Below are 17,175 nucleotides of genomic sequence, written 5' to 3' on the forward strand. Positions count from 1 at the left end.
TTGAAACACTATATTTAATCAACCTGCCGAAATGAATTGAACACGTTAAGACTGAAAAATTGTAGAAGTACAACGATATTAACACAAATTTAGCCAAAAAAAAACCAAGTTGCACATTCGCTGACGGTTCTCCCGAAAAAATGGTGCGGCCCTGAAAGCGGTCCGGGCTCGTCCTCCAGCAGCGCGGCGAAGGTTCCTCCCGTTTCCGATCCGCAGCAGCACAGCACAGCTCCATTCTGCCTGTGGCCGCTCCGGGCCATGGATACAAGCTTCAGCACAAGCACAATTAGCCCACTGACACCAAGATAATAAAGTTTAGGACGTGATAAAAGACTCAGTGGCCATATCGGTAAGTTTAACTTTAACTCCGGCTTTGTTTGACGGGGGACGTTCGGCTAATAGCCTGTTTCTTTTTTTTAACCGCTACTGCTAGCCGCTAGTTAGCTTGTAGCCCCCGTAGAAGCTAACTTGTTAGCCGAAAAGCGAAGATGACAGAAGCGAGCTGTCATGAAATTGTAGCTTCTTATTTCATTAACCAACTGTCATGTTCTAAGCGCTTCGGGTTTTCTCTATCGGCTGTTAATTCTAACCACAGTGTCGTTTGAAACGGCAACACATAAAATTTAAATTGCCGGTGTTTCAGTCGCTGAAATCTGAGAACAAAGATCTTTTGTAAGCTAGCTAATTGTTCACATTAACGGAGTCTCTCTCAGTTAATTCTCCACCCGTGTAGTTTTGTTATCTTAGCAAAAATGATGAAATCCTGACAATATAACCCTAGTGAGCCAGATTGGGCCTCTGTATTGGTGTATAAATTACAGTTGGATTTGTGTCAAAGCCTGTACGATCACCTATAGAAGCCGCATTGTGTTTACATTAAAACACAACTCTCAGGGGTTTGTTTTTTACTTATTGAGCTTATTTAGTAAGGAATCATGAGAAATATTGTATTAACATCAGGGAAGAACATGTCCACCGTCCATCTACAGTCTCTGGGCAGAAAACAATAAACATATAATGAGTAAACAGTGAGAAATCATCTGAGAATAATGATGAAATCATACATATTGGACAGGTAAATATGTAGTTCGTTGAATATCTTCGTCCTCCATGTAAGTACTGTAAATGGTCACAGTTGCATACTGGTTATTACCTAAATCAGTTTATTTGTATACGTTATAATCACAGAAAGTGTCTTAAAGTACTTCAGAGGCTGGAATAGCAAAGCCTCTTGGTCCTAAAATTGTAATTTTAAGTGAATATTGTGTTGTAAGAAGCACTTTGAAGCTATACACATTCATTTGTTTTGCTTATAATATAAAGTATGCATGGAAAAATGGAAGAAATTCCATTTTAAAGGAGATCAGCTCACAAGCAGACACATTCTACCTAATAGAGTTTATTTCCAGAAGGGTTTTTATTCTGCCAGGATCTCTAATCTGGGTGATTCAACAGGAGTGATGTTCCTAATGAGTCCCTCTGTTGTTTGCTTTGGAAGTCTGGTCTAATAATAAAAATCCTCAGATCTGTCCTATGAGTTCATTCAGCGTTTTGATGACTGTTGTTTTAGTCTGAGGAATGATGTCATAGAAAAACGAAGACCCTTTATTGTCCCGGGTCATGAATGGCTTATAGAGATGATGTACTCACAATTATGTTTGGATGATAATATATTAATTAGTATAGTATAGTATAAGTCTCTTTCTGACTGTTAATATGTTGCGTTTTGTTCGTAGGTTACAGAATTGGAGTGAGGCGTGTTGACCAGTGAATGCATAGAGTCAAGAAGGTCAAACTTTGTGACAATTCAGAGGGTATTTGGAAAAGGTAGAGTATGATGTCATGAGTGTGTTGTGCCTCATTAAAGCGCTGTGATGCTTAGGAAGGCTTCTCTCCCCTGACGACGCACGTTTCACGTTTGTTTCAAATTGTCGAATGTCAACACCCAGCTGTGTGAAAGTGAGCATGACGGCTGTGGACGGCCTTTCAGACAGCACAGAGGCGGTGGAAATGGAGGACGTCCCATCTCAGTTCTTTGTGGAGAAGCACACCTGGGAGGGCCTCCGCGACATCATCCACTGTAGCAGGAAGTACTCGGGCATGATCGCCAACAAGGCACCCCACGACTTCCAGTTTGTGCAGAAGAAGGACGAGAATGGACCCCACTCCCACCGACTGTACTACCTTGGTGAGCTCATCATACACACTCATGTTAATCCTTCCTTTCCAGCTATGACGAGCCTTTTCCCCCTCAGTCGTATTAAAGTTTGTGCCCGTTTTGTTCTGTCAGGAATGCCTTACGGAAGCCGAGAGAACTCGTTACTCTACTCCGAAATCCCCAAGAATATCCGGAAAGAGGCCCTCTTGGTGTTGTCATGGAAACAGATGCTGGATCACTTCCAGGTGACTCCCTCCTCCCTTCCTGTAGCTGGTCTACATTTGGGTGATATCCTTTGTGGAAGATTGAGCAACATTTGTGTAAACTCTGAGAGGAATGTTTGAACTGTACAACCTTTATTTGAACGTGGATTGACCTAAGTTGATGGGGGGGGGATTGCCTTACTATCGCTGAAGCTTTCTTTTAATCAGATAAAAAGATAAAGCCAATGCTGTAGATCTAATTTGAATCCCTGTCGGCCCCTCTAAGGCCACACCACACCAGGGGGCGTACTCCCGAGAAGAGGAGTTGCTGAGGGAGCGCAAGCGCCTGGGAGCCTTCGGCATCACCTCCTATGACTATCACGCAAAGACGGGCCTGTTCCTCTTCCAGGCCAGCAACAGCCTCTTCTACTGTCAGGACGGAGGCAACAACGGCTTCATCGTGAGTAGCCTTTATCGTGCTGAATGACAAAGCAACCCAAAGCTCAGATTCTCAATGATTCACCAAGTTTACCTCACCAACAGTTGATTTCTGATTTCGGAGAGACCCTAAAGCCGACTGTGTACTGTGTATGTGCCGTTTTTTGGATACAAAGGTCAATTTTCTGCCTTTGTGAAACTCACTGCATAAGAGCATTTTAAATCTGTGTCTCAAGAGTATCAACTGCACTCTGTGGGAATGTTTATGCTTGTACTTTGTGTAGCAGCTGCCTGATTATAAGCTGTACTTACTGATCCTCTGGTGCTGATTGTTGTCCTCCTGTAGTCCCCACAGTCATTTAGACATAACACTTGTGTTGGTTTCACATATCTACAGCAGCAAATACACACAACACATTTGAGATGGGTGTCCTTGCGTCATTCTCAGTGTCGTGTCGTCTCTTGTAGTCACGCTGCTTTGAATCTCTCCGTCCTTCCAACATCGTTACGTCCAACCGTCCCTTTTCTCCTTGACTGACGTGCGTGTTTATCCGCTTTAGCAGGCTGCCCCTGTAAAGCCTGTGGAGATCAAGACCCAGTGCTCAGGGACCCGCATGGACCCCAAGATCTGCCCCGGAGACCCCGACTTCATAGCCTTCATCAACAATAACGACTTGTGGATAGCAAACATCAAGACCGGAGAGGAGAGGAGGCTCACATACTGCCACAAAGGTCTGGAGTTAGGAACGTGTCTTTGGAGATGATGTCATTGTCTGGTCTCAGGTCTCTGTGACCTAAATGTTTCCTGTTGATCCACTTTGTTCCAGGTGTGGACAATGTGAAGGAAGACCCCAAATCTGCCGGCGTAGCAACGTTTGTCATCCAGGAAGAGTTCGATCGCTTCACCGGCTACTGGTGGAGCCCCTCAGCCGTCGAAGGTCAGCACATGATAGGTCACAGGCTCGAGTGGAGACGTGAATCTTCAATCTTTACGCATCAGTCGACTCATTTTAAATTGACCTTTTCCTTCGTCCGTCAGACTCAAATGGAGGCAAAACCATGTATCTGCTGTATGAAGAGGTGGATGAGACAGAAGTAGAGATTATCCATGTGCCGTCTCCAGCGCTGGAGGAGCGCAAGGCAGACGCGTATAGGTATCCTCGCACAGGTCAGTTGAGCCCTGGGAGGCGCGCGCGCACATACACACACACACACACACACACACACACTTAAATACATATACAGATGAGTACCTCCTTTACTACCGTCACTACCTTTACTAGAAAATAATAACTTAATAACGTTTCTATTGGCTGTGATGGAACAGCTAATTATTAGCGTTTATTTTGGTCTATTCAAGTTTAACCCTTTCCTTAATTTCCAGGTAGCAAAAATCCCCAGGCCACCCTGAAACTGGCAGAGATCAAAACAGATCATCAAGGAAGAGTAAGAGCGACTTCCCTTCTTCTTTCCTCTTCTTCTTCCAATCCAGGGTGATGATTGGGTATCTCTAATCTGCGTGTGTGTGTGTGTGTGTTCTTGTACACCTACAGATTGTGAGCACGCAAGACAAAGAGCTGGTAACGCCCTTCACCACCTTGTTTCCGGGGACAGAATACATTGCCAGAGCTGGATGGACTAGTGACGGCAAATAGTGAGTGAACAAGATGTTTGTGTTTGTGAGAAATCTATCACAGTGAAAATGTAGCAAAAGCATAATTCAGCTTCCAACCATTAGTTCAAAGGCCTTCATGCCCTTTAGCAGAATACAAGAGGAAGCAATCCTTTTGAGTGTTTGTCTGTCCTCTGTCTCCCCCTAGTGGCTGGGCAGTGCTGCTGGACCGCAGTCAGAGGACACTCCAGCTGGTCCTGCTGCCCCCGGCCCTCTTCATCCCCGTCACAGACGACGCAGCCATGAGGCAGGACAGCCTGGAGGCTCTGCCCAGTAACACACAGCCGTACATCATCTATGAAGAGACCACTGACGTCTGGATTAATGTAAGACTCCTTAAGATGTCTGTTTTAAATGTGATACTTAATCTGGATTTACTAAAGGAACAGTACATGTTTATGAGGGTTGTCGGGTTAATGAGTCACTATTATCTGCCTCTCTCTCTCTCTCTCTCTCTCTCTCTCTCTCCCCCCCTCCCTCTCCACAGGTTCATGATATATTCTATCCGTTTATTCAAACTACAGAAGATGAGTTCACGTTCATATGGATAAATGAGTCTAAAACTGGATTCAGCCATCTGTATAAAATCACGTCCCTGTTACAACCAGGCTGTTACCGTTGGACAGGAGACTTTCAACACATAGAGGGTAAGAGACGCCCGCAAACGTATCCTCTGCATCCGTGTGAAACTGGGATTGAATCGTCACTTATCTGTTTTGTCCCGCCTGCGGCTTCACACCGCAGCGTTGTGTGTGTCAGAGTGTATTTATTTGCTTCATCTGTCTTCCGCAGGAGACTTTAAATGTGCAATCAAGGAAGAGGTTACATTGACCAGCGGGGAATGGGAAGTGCTGGCGAGACACGGCTCCAAGGTTAGACACTTAGGACTTAACTCCCTTTATCATTCTGTCCTCCTTTTTGTTTCTAATCCTCACCGGCTGTGTCTTCCCCTCTCTTCGGTCGCCAGATCTGGGTGAATGAAGCTTCAAAGCAGGTGTATTTCCAGGGCACCAGAGACACGCCTCTGGAGCACCACCTGTACGTGGTCAGCTACGACTCGCCCGGCGACGTGGTCAGATTAACTAAGCCCGGCTTTTCTCACAGCTGCTCTGTTAGCCAGGTAAACCCGATCTGACCCTCTCTGGCACATCCTTGTCTTTGTCTTGCCTCTCTCTATGAAATCTGCTTTCGTCCAACCTTTGTATTTATTCATCCTTCATCCACCCCTCTGCTTCCCGTCCGCAGAACTTTGACTTTTTCGTGAGCCACTACAGTAACGTCAGCACGCCTCCTTGCGTTCACGTCTACAAGCTGAGCAGCTCAGAAGGCGACCCGCTACACGTGGTACCCGAGTTCTGGGCCAGCATGATGGAAACTCCAGGTAATCCATAGCTGAAGGAAGAAGCGGCTCTTTTCCGACGGCGCAGCTGGCGTTTCTCTCTGCTTTCTTTGCAAAGAGTGTAAATGTGAAGGTCAGCCCACGTATCTGAATTTAATTCCGGAGAAATCAATAGAGAAGTCTTCAGGGGAAAGTTGAGCCGAGTCTGAGCCGTGATTAGATCAAGGACGGTCAGTTCCATCTCGACCGGTGTCCTCCAGACAATCCCGTCTGCAATCGGATCACGTAGTGCTGAGCCACATCATGTCTGCATTGTGTCAAAGGTCGTTGTTGCTTACGGTTCTTTCATCTCGCACCAGGAGGGAGACGTTTCTTTCTTCAGAGCATTTAATACTCTTACTGCTTTGTCTGATTCTCTGATATACTGATCTACAAACCCTGGGAGCTTCGTCCGTTGCTAAACCACTAAACACTCTGCGTTTGTGTCTCCAGGTTGCCCAGGAGATTACAATCCACCAGAGATCTTTGACTTTCCGGGGAAGTCTGGTTTCCAGCTGTACGGGATGGTGTACAAGCCTCACAACCTGCAGCCCGGCAGGAAACACCCAACTGTTCTCTTTGTGTACGGAGGCCCACAGGTCTGTAGCACGGAGAGCCCAGTGGTTTAGTTTGAAGTGCGAGGCGATGCTCTGAAGTGTTGTATCGCCTTGTAACTGGACAAAAGAGAGACTTTGGCAGAGTGTATAGAGACGTTTTTTTGTGTGTGTGTGTGTGTGTGTGCTTGCAGGTCCAGCTTGTTAACAACTCCTTCAAGGGGATGAAGTACCTCCGCCTGAACACCCTGGCCTCTCTGGGCTACGCTGTGGTCGTCATAGATGGGAGGGGCTCCTGTCAGAGGGGCCTGGAGTTTGAGGGGGCGCTTAAAAACAAAATGGTAATGCTGGAGTCTGAAGCAGCAACGGAATGTTCATATGAAAGATTACAGCACATCATACAAGCACCCAACCACCACACAGCTTTAATGTATGTGTGTGTGTGTGTGTGTGTGTGTGTGTGTGTGTCCAGGGCCAGGTGGAGATCGAGGACCAGGTGGAGGGGCTGCAGTACGTGGCCGAGAAGTTTAACTTTGTGGATCTGAGTCGCGTCGCCATTCACGGCTGGTCCTACGGAGGCTTCCTGTCTCTGATGGGCCTCATCCAGAGACCCAACGTCTTTAAGGTCAGCAGGTCCACAAAGAAACACTGTTTAGCCAAAAGCTCTTGTTTAAATGACGTCAGGGACCCAGAGTTGAGACGAGGAGACAGGAGACGCCTTTAAAATGAAATAGAGGTGTAGTTACACCTCATGTCCACATGGAGTCTGTGTTGGATCACAGTGTAATACCTCCAGTCCCATCAGCTCAGATCCCTGCTCATGAGAGATCGTAGCTATCACTGTTCTATCAATGTCTTATCAGATTATACACTAATTACAATGAATGACGACCTTTGAGTCCAAAGCAGAGCCTTTTCTGTTTCCTTCTGGGTGACATCGTTGTGTTTCCCTTGTCAGCTGGCCATCGCTGGAGCCCCGGTGACCGTGTGGATGGCCTACGACACCGGTTACACCGAGCGCTACATGGACGTGCCTGAGAACAACCAGCAGGGCTACGAGGAGGGATCTGTTGCTCTGCACGTGGACAAGCTGCCCAGCGAGTCAGTACACACACACACACACGCACACACACACACACACACACACACACACGTGGGCAGCAGTGTCATTGAACGCCTTTGAGACAGTTTAATTTGCGTTCATCTCAGTTCAGATCTGTTCCAGCTGTGTGTGAGTTATATTCCTCCGCCTGAGGGTTGAACGTGTCGCTGCACTCACTCCTCCTGTGTGTTCCAGTTGAGCCAGCGAGCCACAGATTCCCCGCGGCTGCAGTTTGTACACGGCCATAACTCGCTCACATCAGTCAGTGAGGAGCTCGAGCCTGGGAGACAGTGAATTATGAGGCGGCGTGATATTCCAAGAATTTGGAAAGTTTTACACTTGGGAGGATGCATACCACTGTTAGGTTACAAGCACTCAGAAGTTGTACTGGTTTGTGAGTGTGAACGTGTTGTCATGTATTGGGAGGAAATGGAAGCCTTTATTGTGAAGGCAGGAGAAGAGGGTGGAGGTTTTGGTGGCGTTGGTGGTGAACATGGCGGTTGGCAATCAAACTTATAAGATCTGTGTTCTTCTGTTCAGGCCCAACCGTCTGCTGATCCTTCACGGATTTCTGGACGAGAACGTGCACTTTTTCCACACCAATTTCCTGGTGTCGCAGATAATCCGTGCTGGGAAGCCTTACCAACTCCAGGTTCGTATCACACACACACACACACACACACACACACACACACTCGCCTCTCGTGCTGTAGTTACACAATTCTCGTACGATTTCACGGAATGAGTTAGGAAACATAGGTTAAATATACGTAAACTCTAAAACCTGTTGCTCTGTGTTGTGTGTGTGTGTGTGTGTGTCAGGTGTATCCCAACGAGCGACACAGTATCCGCTGCCCAGAGTCCGGAGAGCACTACGAGATAATGCTGCTGCACTTTCTACAACAATACCTCTGATACCAGATGAGAGAGGAGAGGTGAAGTCTAGCCCCCTCCTCCCCCTCACCCCGCTCCTTCCTTCTCTCCTCCTTTACCCCCACCCCCCCACCCCACTCAGCTCACCACCTTCCTAACCCCTCCTGACCCCTCCCTCCCTCCCGCCTCCCCCGCCCCACCGCCAACACCAAGAGACACATCAAGACACAGCTGCCACAAGCGACCCTCTCCGCTATAAACACGTCCTCTCACTACTCGACTATACTCCCTTCCTCCTCCGTCTTTCTCGTCGCGTTACTCGCTTGCTTGCTCTGTCTCCTCCGTGCCGGTCCCGCCCTCCCCCACACCCCCGCGTACAAACCGGGGGTCCCTTTTTATCCCGAGCGCAGAGTTTTGGTGTCAAACCCCTCCTCCTCCTCCCCCCCAGAAAAAAAGCTGAACAAAGACAAGAATATCATGGAGAAATGTTTGCAGGCTGTGTCACGTTGACTCATCGCTCACCCGCGTCCTCGTCTCTGGAGCCATGATGGTTTTTGCCAAACGTTGTCGTGTTGTTACCTCCCCCCCCCCCCCTCACCTCCCCCCCACCATCACCCCCTCCCCCCCGCTCCACCTGTTTTATTCACTTCCTCATTGGTATGAATGGGCGTCACAGTTACGTGGATATGAAACGGGATTCTATACACACGAGACACGACTCGCACCCGAGTGTATACGCACATATATTCAACACAGTACAGTTGATTTCACACACACAGAGACACACACACTCGCACAAGCACACTGAACGCAGAATCACAATATCCACACGCACTGTGAGCGTGTCACCTCGCAGTTTGCGTAGCAATGAAGAAAGGAAGAAAAACCCGAGCCTCTTCCTGTGTCCACTAGTTTTTAAAGCGTGTATTGTTTAAAATGAATAAATATTTTTATGAATTTTTATTCTTTTATAATGAGCACTGATGAAAGCCGCTCATTGATGTTTTTGCGCTGTTTTCTCCCCTCACATCACATTGCTCTCAAGATGTCTGCTTGCCTTCTTAAAACATAATTTATATTTGCCAAAGTACCTCTTGACTCTTACTCATGCTGGTATTTCCTTTTTTACTGCAATAAAGACAACAGGAGGGTGAGCACTGGAGTCTTACCACAGCTTTGTACCACCGGATTACAATTTGTACATGATACTGAATAAATGTATGATTCAATCAAATGGATCCTTTCACAGCTGTCTCTCTCTTTTAACCAGTAGATGGCTAGGATCTCATGCTGTAGCTGTAATTATTCCATTTTCTCCCAATGATTTCCATGTTTGTGTTGAGTGAAGTTAAAACAATGACATGAACTCTTGTCAGAATCTGGTCTATCACAAAGGTGTAAGAAAAACCTATCAGACTTCTTTACCCACTCATCTTATATCTGACAGTCATTTTCAATTGATTACTGGATTAAAGAAATTATCCATTTACACACACACACACACACACACACACACCCCATGCCACATTAGAGCTGCACCTGACCAAAGCGTCAGCACTAATAAAAGAACGAGCTTTCAGGCATTGGTGCAGCAGCAGATGTCCTTCTGTCCTTTTCCACCAGAGATGTTCAGTTTCCATGGTTACCTTTCCTTACAGCCCCCCTCGTCTATTTTCATGGGCTCTGTTCTATAGGTGATTGATGCCCTTGATCTGACAACAGATGCTGCAGCACGAGGTACAGAAGCTTGCTCTTCACACTCAATATCACTGATGGTATCGAGCACAACTGAATTCAGCGCTATGGTTACGGATATCAAGCTGCTCTTCAGCCCCTTGGAACCTTAGAAGCCATTCTCCATAAAGGAAAACTAAAAGAGTACAATCCCCGCTGGGAACACGATATCAGCCTCAGATCACATTCTTCCTGTGCGACAGGCTTTAACTGGCTGTGTTCATATCCTCAAGGTGGAGGTTAAAAGCAAACATCATCCATCATCTCGGCTGATAGTGAAGTCGACCCTGAGCTCAGAGGAGCTGTGAGGGTCCTCCCCTCCAGGTGACTGACAAACAAACATTAAAACCAAGATAAGATCAGAGAAATATGGATTGCTTGATGAAATCTTGAAGAATCTTTAGGAATGAACCTATAACTAAAAAAGGAATTTAAGAAGGAATTTATCTACGTTACTAATGTCTGGTGGTACTATGACATCATTCAGTCTGGTTGGGACATGATCATCTTTGGCTCGGTATGTTGGAATTTAGATTAGACATTGTAAAATATAGGTCAGTGTAAACAGGGAAATACTTAACTGAATGACCTTTGCCCTCTTTAGTTCCCCATAGATAAGGACTATGTAAAGTTCTGTGAATGTGAGTGCGCTTGTGTAAGTTGAAACTCTCAAACTTGATCTGTCTCATAGTATCACTGTCATATGACACTTCTGCACCAGATCAGTATATTGTATATATATATTGTATGGTTTCACAGTTGAGTCTCATAGAATGCACAGACAAGTGATGGTGTTAGTTTAAATCAGTTTTATTGGCTTATTCAGGCCAAAAATGTTACTTTTTCTTAAAAAAAGACAGTTTTACATTTGGTAAACATGAAAAAGACAATATAAATTACAAACACGCAGCACCAGAAATATATATATATATATAGAGAGATTCTTTACATAATTTAAATAAGGAAAGGGAACACTGTCGACAATAACAAGGACACAGACGACGTAACAGACGAGTTAAAGGTGTGAAAGGACAGCTGACCATCGCTCATACACTATGTACAAAACAATGTCTCTCCCATCTTAGAGGTCAATATGACCTTACATCAAACTCTCCACAGTTGAACAGTCAGTGAAGTAAAAGCTTAACAATGCAGACAGGGAAAATGTCACACAAAGGCTGGAATGGAATGAAACAACACACTTGACATTTTCTGTGTTGTAATCCTAGTTATCTATCTGTACATTACTTTTCTTTACACCAGATATTAGTCTTTGCTTTGACTAAGTCACCATTTGGTCCACAACAGGCATCAATTACAAATAAGAACACTTAAGCTGTGATTGAGCTGCTGTCTCTGTTTAAGACCAGATAACAGATCAGAGTCGGAGCAGCGCGGCCGGCGATGAGTCTGAGCTTGTTGGAAATGCTTCCCGGCTCAGAGCGCAGAGCTCTTGTCAGGACTCGCCCTTAGCTCTCCTCTGACAAAACACCCTGCTCTCCATCCAACAGGACAAATCGCCCAAAGGATGCAGAGAACGGTTGGTGTTTTGGAGAACAGAGCAGTGGAAACACGGAACTCTGAGTGATCGCGAGTTTGATTTCGAGTGAAACTGAAACCTTCACCATCAACCAAACTGCAACACAACAAAGAACCTGATCCCTTTTGTCTTTCTCTCTTGTCTTTCCTTGTTCTTTCCATCTCTATCTATCTCCCCAGGACTTTCTCTGCGACCACGGCGGGGGCGATCATCATCTTGCTGCTCTTCAGAGGGTAGTAGCGCCCCCTCCAGGTCTTCCAGAAGATGCCCTGCTTCCTCTGGTGTCTCTGTTTGGGGGGTGGACTCTGGAAGTATCTGCCATTTAGGTTGGAATGGCCGCAGTTGCTGAACCACCATCCGCCTGAGAGGACAGAAAGAGAAACGGAGATGAGTTTAGATTCCCGGTAGAGGTCTGTTGGAGGTTGACGTCTAAAGACCAAATTGATGTTAAATGTTAAATGTCATATAAAACTCACCAGAGAGATGTTTGGCGCAGTTTGTGTCCATTTTCTTGTCGTTGTCCTGATCCCGTGTGGAGAAGGGAAGGCCATCAGTGGCGTCGGGCCCCAGGGAGCTCTCCAGGGGGCTGAAGGTGCCGGGGTCCTGGATGTGGAGCGAGTACTTGGTGTCCTCTCCGCCCAGATGGAAGGGGAGGCGGACGGAGGCCACGTCACTGCTCCAGTCAGACAGCTTGATTTGGAGGACGTAGTCGCCGTCTTTGGCGATAGAATGGATCTTTTCGAGACCCAACCAGAACTCTCCTGAGAAGGGGGGGAAGACAAGAAGACATTGATGAGGATTGTGATCCATCCAAGCTTGATAAGACGTCTTTGAAGGCCATCTCCTGTTATCTAACGCAGCTTCCTCTATGTGGACTAATCTGACCTGCGTGATAATAGACTGAGTGAGTATTTACCATTCAGGCCGCCAAAGCCCTTCTGGTAGGCCTGCCAGAGCTGATCAAAGTCCACTGAGCCGTCCTGACGCCTTTGGATCACCGTCCATCCACCATCTGGAAGGGAAGACAAAGATTTAGTTAAGATCAGCTCATCTCCACATCACGCAGGAGTGTATACAGCAGCCTCTTAGACAGTTTAGAGACTTTGAACTATTCTTCTGTCTGACGCTAGTGACTGAGTAGATGAGCAACATGAGGTCGACCCGAGTAGAAATCAGAGCCCACGTACCAGCTGTCATCTCACAGTAGACTTTAAAGGGCTGAGCGTTGGCGGGCTGGATGGTGTAGACGCCGCTGCTCGTCTTGCCTCTCAGGAACAACCCGTGGCAGTCGGACACCATCTCTACAAGAAGGGAGAGAGAAGGGAAGAAATAGGATACGGTTAAAAACAAGATAGCTTCACCTAGATTCAGGCAGAATGAACATCTTAGACAAACATTATCAGCTGTCCTATTTATAAGAGACACTTATACCAATGTCCTTATCTGTGTCTCTGTGTACATTGCTGCTATTTGGAGGCATCTTCTGGTCTTATCTGGTATGTGTTCTATTTTAAAGCGGCTCTATGTATACGACCCCGTCAACCCAACTTTCATATGTAGGTTATACACAGTTTGGGGATCCCGTCAGCAACAGGGAGTCTTTGCAGATACCAGTATCACTCCAAGACGGCTTATCGCGGCGTCGTGACAACAAAGGACGTGCGACCTCGGGTTTTCAGTCACAAACACGACCTTTCTCCCAGTTCCCAAGCAGCATTTCCTCCCTGCTTTCGGTCTCTCTTGCTTATTACTGCTATTGATTTGCACCACCGCTGCCCTTACATTCCTCAAACGCCCCTCCGCCCCTCCCCCTCTCCGGCTCGTCCCCGGCTCTCCCTCCCTCTCACGTGCAATACAGCTGGGCAGTGACGGCAGAATGCATGGCCGGCGCATGCATGGGGAGTGCTCGGTGGAGGGGGGAGGAAGGGAGGGAGGGAAGAAGGGAACATTGCAGAAGGCAGCAGCATAGACACCAAGGAACCTCGGGGGTTAATTGGAGCTGTCGGGTCTCACATGAGGCACGAGACTGATGGCAGCCCTGAATGAATCCTTTGTTGTCACCATTTCCTATTTCTACAAATGGTGTGAGAACTCTGGGTGATCCACCATCTTTAAAGGAAACAGGGATATAATATAAAACAATAAATACATTATTGTGATATATTGTTTGCCTTCATTGAAGACACGGCAGATGACCACACAACCACAAAACCTCATTTGTGTTGGCGGGATGACCTTTCCTCCAGAGGCGTGGACTCTATAGGGGCCTGGTCTGCCTCTAGGTCAGGGGTTCTCCTGAACTTTGGCACACTTCTTACTCATGACAATGGGAGAGAGGAGGAGGCTGGGGTTTGTGTGAAGTGATGGGGGAGGAGAGGAGATGATGACTGTGGAGGAGGAGGAGGAGGAGGAGGAGGAGGGCCGTCTGACTCCACTGACAGATCTGGGGGAAAGGTTGCTCATTCCAGAGGGATGTTGCCGGTGTTTGTTTTACACAAAATGTGGAACATCTGAAAACAGACGAGGAGGCGGGCGGCCGAGGATCTCTGTACAAAGTTCGCCACCAAATTTAGACCACATTTTCCCCTCTTCCTCCTCCTTTTCGTTTTCTTGGCACAAACCCCAGGAGCTGTAATCTTATAGCATGTTAGATTTGTACAAAGCCAATCCCCCCCCCTCACCTCCACCAACCCCAGGAGCAATCTGTGTGAGTAATCCCGCTGACCCTGACTTAACACCCTGCAAGACCGGCGAACTTTCCCCCAGTTGGAGAGACGCCGGGCGAAACGTGTTGCTCTTTTCCTCATTCCTTACATCCTGCTGATGTCACAGTACTGGCTGACTGAACTCAACTGTTCCCCTTCAGCCACAGTCACCTCTCACCTACTTCTCATGGCTCAGACACCAGAAGCAGGAGGAAGGATAAGAACGTTCATTCCCTCTCCGACTCTCTCTCAGCTCTTAAAAACACACTTTCCACAAATTCAGATTCGCCTCCCCCCTCCTCATCTTCATCCCTCACTGTCTCCTCTTCCTCTCAACTCTTCCCTACTTGGCCTCCATCCAGCCTGGACAAACGCTTCTGTCGTGTTGAGGCTCTAATGGTAGCAGCAGCTGCACACTGAGGGCATCACTCACTTTACCGACTGTTACAATTACTGTACGCCACAATGTAAGTGGGCGGGGCTTATTTCTACACAGACGTGGTTCATTTCCCCCCTTTTTTTTTTTTAACCCCATCGAGCCTCATTGAGTTGATTTTAATTGATAGTGATTTAAGCTCTTGTATGCCGTTTCCAAACAGATGGCGACGCAGATTGTACTCAATCGACTTAAGACGATTTTGTTTGCATCTTTACTTACCAGCGGGTGAGTCGTGTTGCTCCACCACAACAGGTTGCAGCGACGCGTCTGTGCTGCTGCTCTTTAGGTTTGGTTTCTCAGTTGCTTGCGGGATCTAAAGAAACAACAAGAATCACTGATGAGAATGCATCCAAGAAAGAAAAGAAAGGAAAGCGACTTCTTCAGAGGGGACAAATGTGATCTAATCAGCAGGTTTACAGGAGGTCACAGGTTCCGGTCTTACCTGGCTCTGTAGGGTTCTGATCCGCACGTTCTGCTTGTCCAGTTTCTCTTGCTGGAGTCTGATGCGCTCCATCAGGTCATCGATACGTCTGTTTTGAGCCTCAAGCATCAACTGATTGGGAGGAAAAACACACCAAATAAGCAACTTGGAATCAAATTTCAACTTTTATCTTACAAGCCTGTGTGTGTTCAATCTGTACATATGGCGGTCAGGCCTTTGCTCCTTTACGAGGCATCACCAGTATAGAACCCAGACGCATTCCAGCCGCAGTGGAGCAGGCGGCTGTGGTTACATAACTCCCAGCGCGGGATTTTTCCACGGCACTACAAAAGCCTACAGCCTCATATTAGAGCTTTTCTAACACGGAAGCAGAGGAAATCTCCTAACCCTCCACACATACACACACACACACTCAGCAGGTTGTAACAGTATGTGAAGGAAATACTCACACACATTCAAAGCTGTTGATTGCTTGCAGATCCTTTTGTCTGCAGCCATTAGTATCTCCCTGCACGTACTGCACGTACCCCCCCATCTGCATCCATCACCCACTGCCTGCCCTCTATTCATTCTTCTTCTATCCCTTTGAACCCCCTGCTGTTAAAGCCAACTGCTCATTCCTCTCATGCTGTTTAACAAGATCAAGCCCACGTTCAGAACAAGATCCTGCCATGATCGAACCGTGTTGTACTTTATGATATAAAGGAAGAAGGATGAGGAAGAAGCTGATCCTCAATGCTTCTGCTCTCACCTGGATGACGCCAGCATCACTGTAGTTCTTTGCAGCGTTCATATCAGGCAGCGCCCTCTCTTCCTGCAGCATTCCGTCCACCTTCTGCTCCAGCCGGCTCATCCTCTCGCCCATCATCTTCCTCTCCCTCTGCATCTCCTCCGTCTGGTCCCTCAGCTCGGCCGTCACGTTCAGCAGCTGCCCCTCGCGGTCCTCCAGGCCCAGGGCGTGAGCCTTCAAGGCCTGACCCTCCGCTCCCAGCCTCAGGCCCTCCTTGCCCAGCTCTGACACGGTGCGATTGAAGACCTTCAGCTTGGCGGAAATGTCCCTCATCTGGACTTTGGTTTTGTCCACATGCTCCTTCAGCCCCTGGCCCAGCTGCAGCAGGCCGTGGGCGAGCACATTCACATCATCCCACGCTGCGTACTGTACACGCTTCTCCTTGGACGTGCCACTTGTGGACGAGCCCCCTTTCCTCTCAAAGGGGAAACCGGTGGCCAGGATCAGCACCAGGCACAGCGTCAGAGTTGCCAGTGTCGTCTTCATTGTGTGATTGTTGGTTGGTTGGATTGGTTGAGAATGTGTTGGTTGTTGCAGAAAATGTGTCCTTTCCTGTCTCGTAGAGTTGCGGTTGAGAGCTGTAGCTCCTGGCTGAACACTCACTGCTCTACTGTTTTATACTTTCACAGCCCTCAACTCTGACCAGAGAGCTGCTCACCATTGGCTGGCAGAGGAGAGGGAGGAGTGCAGTTACTCTCAGGTTTCTGTTCCTCCTCCTCCTCCCTCTGTAACCATTCATCTCAGAGGCAGCAGAGAGGAATGATATAACAGAGAGCCTCGCTTTCATCATGTGAAGACGGACGCTTCAAATCATTTGCAGCAAAGAGAACGAGCATAAATGAGTGATATCCTCTAAACTCTAAAGTCTATCAGTAGAATCACAAAGCCAATCCATTCATCAGCACAGGGACATCTTGAAATTGGCGGTAACAATGCCTCCAGTCTCATTATAGCTCATGCAATAGAGCATGTACGTATATGGTCAGATATATCATTCAATGGCATTAGTGCAAAGAAACTACTTTAACTCAAGCACTGCACAGTTTTCAGGTTCTGAGATTTCCCGTTAAATTCCCGTTAGATCTTAGAGGGAAATGTGCATTTGTATAACAGATATTCATAGTTAGGTAAGTTCTTGTGGATAAAA

The 17,175-nt window shown here is 47.2% G+C and overlaps 2 protein-coding genes across 5 annotated transcripts; one reads left to right on the plus strand and one right to left on the minus strand.

Annotated features, from left to right (window-relative positions):
* The first annotated feature begins 163 nt into the window (after positions 1–163).
* Positions 164–9,616, plus strand: LOC142994214 (dipeptidyl peptidase 9). Of its 4 annotated transcripts, none has more exons than XM_076144949.1 (21): positions 164–349; positions 1,737–1,827; positions 1,950–2,188; positions 2,291–2,403; positions 2,648–2,821; positions 3,360–3,531; positions 3,627–3,737; positions 3,839–3,967; positions 4,184–4,245; positions 4,353–4,453; positions 4,620–4,797; positions 4,959–5,118; positions 5,264–5,343; positions 5,439–5,591; positions 5,717–5,852; positions 6,303–6,448; positions 6,598–6,744; positions 6,876–7,028; positions 7,362–7,504; positions 8,046–8,157; positions 8,328–9,616. In XM_076144949.1, exons 2-21 carry the CDS (start codon positions 1,772–1,774, stop codon positions 8,418–8,420), a joined length of 2,658 nt encoding a protein of 885 aa, XP_076001064.1. In that variant the 5' UTR covers positions 164–349; positions 1,737–1,771; the 3' UTR covers positions 8,421–9,616. The 4 variants fall into 4 exon arrangements, with proteins under 4 accessions (XP_076001064.1, XP_076001065.1, XP_076001067.1 ...); XM_076144950.1 differs by having other exon boundaries at positions 3,363–3,531; XM_076144952.1 differs by having other exon boundaries at positions 166–349; positions 1,991–2,188.
* Positions 9,617–10,903: 1,287 nt separating this feature from the next.
* Positions 10,904–16,624, minus strand: angptl4 (angiopoietin-like 4). The gene is made up of 7 exons (XM_076145124.1): positions 15,990–16,624; positions 15,239–15,349; positions 15,016–15,109; positions 12,840–12,953; positions 12,569–12,664; positions 12,129–12,413; positions 10,904–12,013 (listed from the first exon to the last, which is right to left on the minus strand). The coding sequence occupies exons 1-7, from the start codon at positions 16,512–16,514 to the stop codon at positions 11,820–11,822; spliced, it is 1,419 nt and encodes a 472-aa protein (XP_076001239.1). The 5' UTR covers positions 16,515–16,624; the 3' UTR covers positions 10,904–11,819.
* Between the last annotated feature and the right edge of the window lie 551 nt (positions 16,625–17,175).

The sequence above is a fragment of the Genypterus blacodes genome, unplaced genomic scaffold (assembly GCF_046128005.1).
Source record: "Genypterus blacodes isolate CSIRO-AG114 ecotype Tasmania unplaced genomic scaffold, CSIRO-AGI_Gbla_v1 ptg000029l_1, whole genome shotgun sequence".
Taxonomy (NCBI): domain Eukaryota; kingdom Metazoa; phylum Chordata; class Actinopteri; order Ophidiiformes; family Ophidiidae; genus Genypterus; species Genypterus blacodes.

Excerpts from the sequence above, each read along its gene's own strand:
- LOC142994214 (XM_076144949.1), top strand. The coding sequence starts at position 1,772 with ATGCATAGAGTCAAGAAGGTCAAACTTTGTGACAATTCAGAGGGTATT. Across the intron at positions 3,532-3,626 it reads GCTCACATACTGCCACAAAG|GTGTGGACAATGTGAAGGAA; the intron begins GTCTGGAGTTAG and ends ACTTTGTTCCAG. Across the intron at positions 5,592-5,716 it reads ACAGCTGCTCTGTTAGCCAG|AACTTTGACTTTTTCGTGAG; the intron begins GTAAACCCGATC and ends TCCCGTCCGCAG.
- angptl4 (XM_076145124.1), bottom strand. The coding sequence starts at position 16,514 with ATGAAGACGACACTGGCAACTCTGACGCTGTGCCTGGTGCTGATCCTG. Across the intron at positions 15,350-15,989 it reads GTGATGCTGGCGTCATCCAG|TTGATGCTTGAGGCTCAAAA; the intron begins GTGAGAGCAGAA and ends CCTCCCAATCAG. Across the intron at positions 15,110-15,238 it reads TCAGAACCCTACAGAGCCAG|ATCCCGCAAGCAACTGAGAA; the intron begins GTAAGACCGGAA and ends TTGTTTCTTTAG.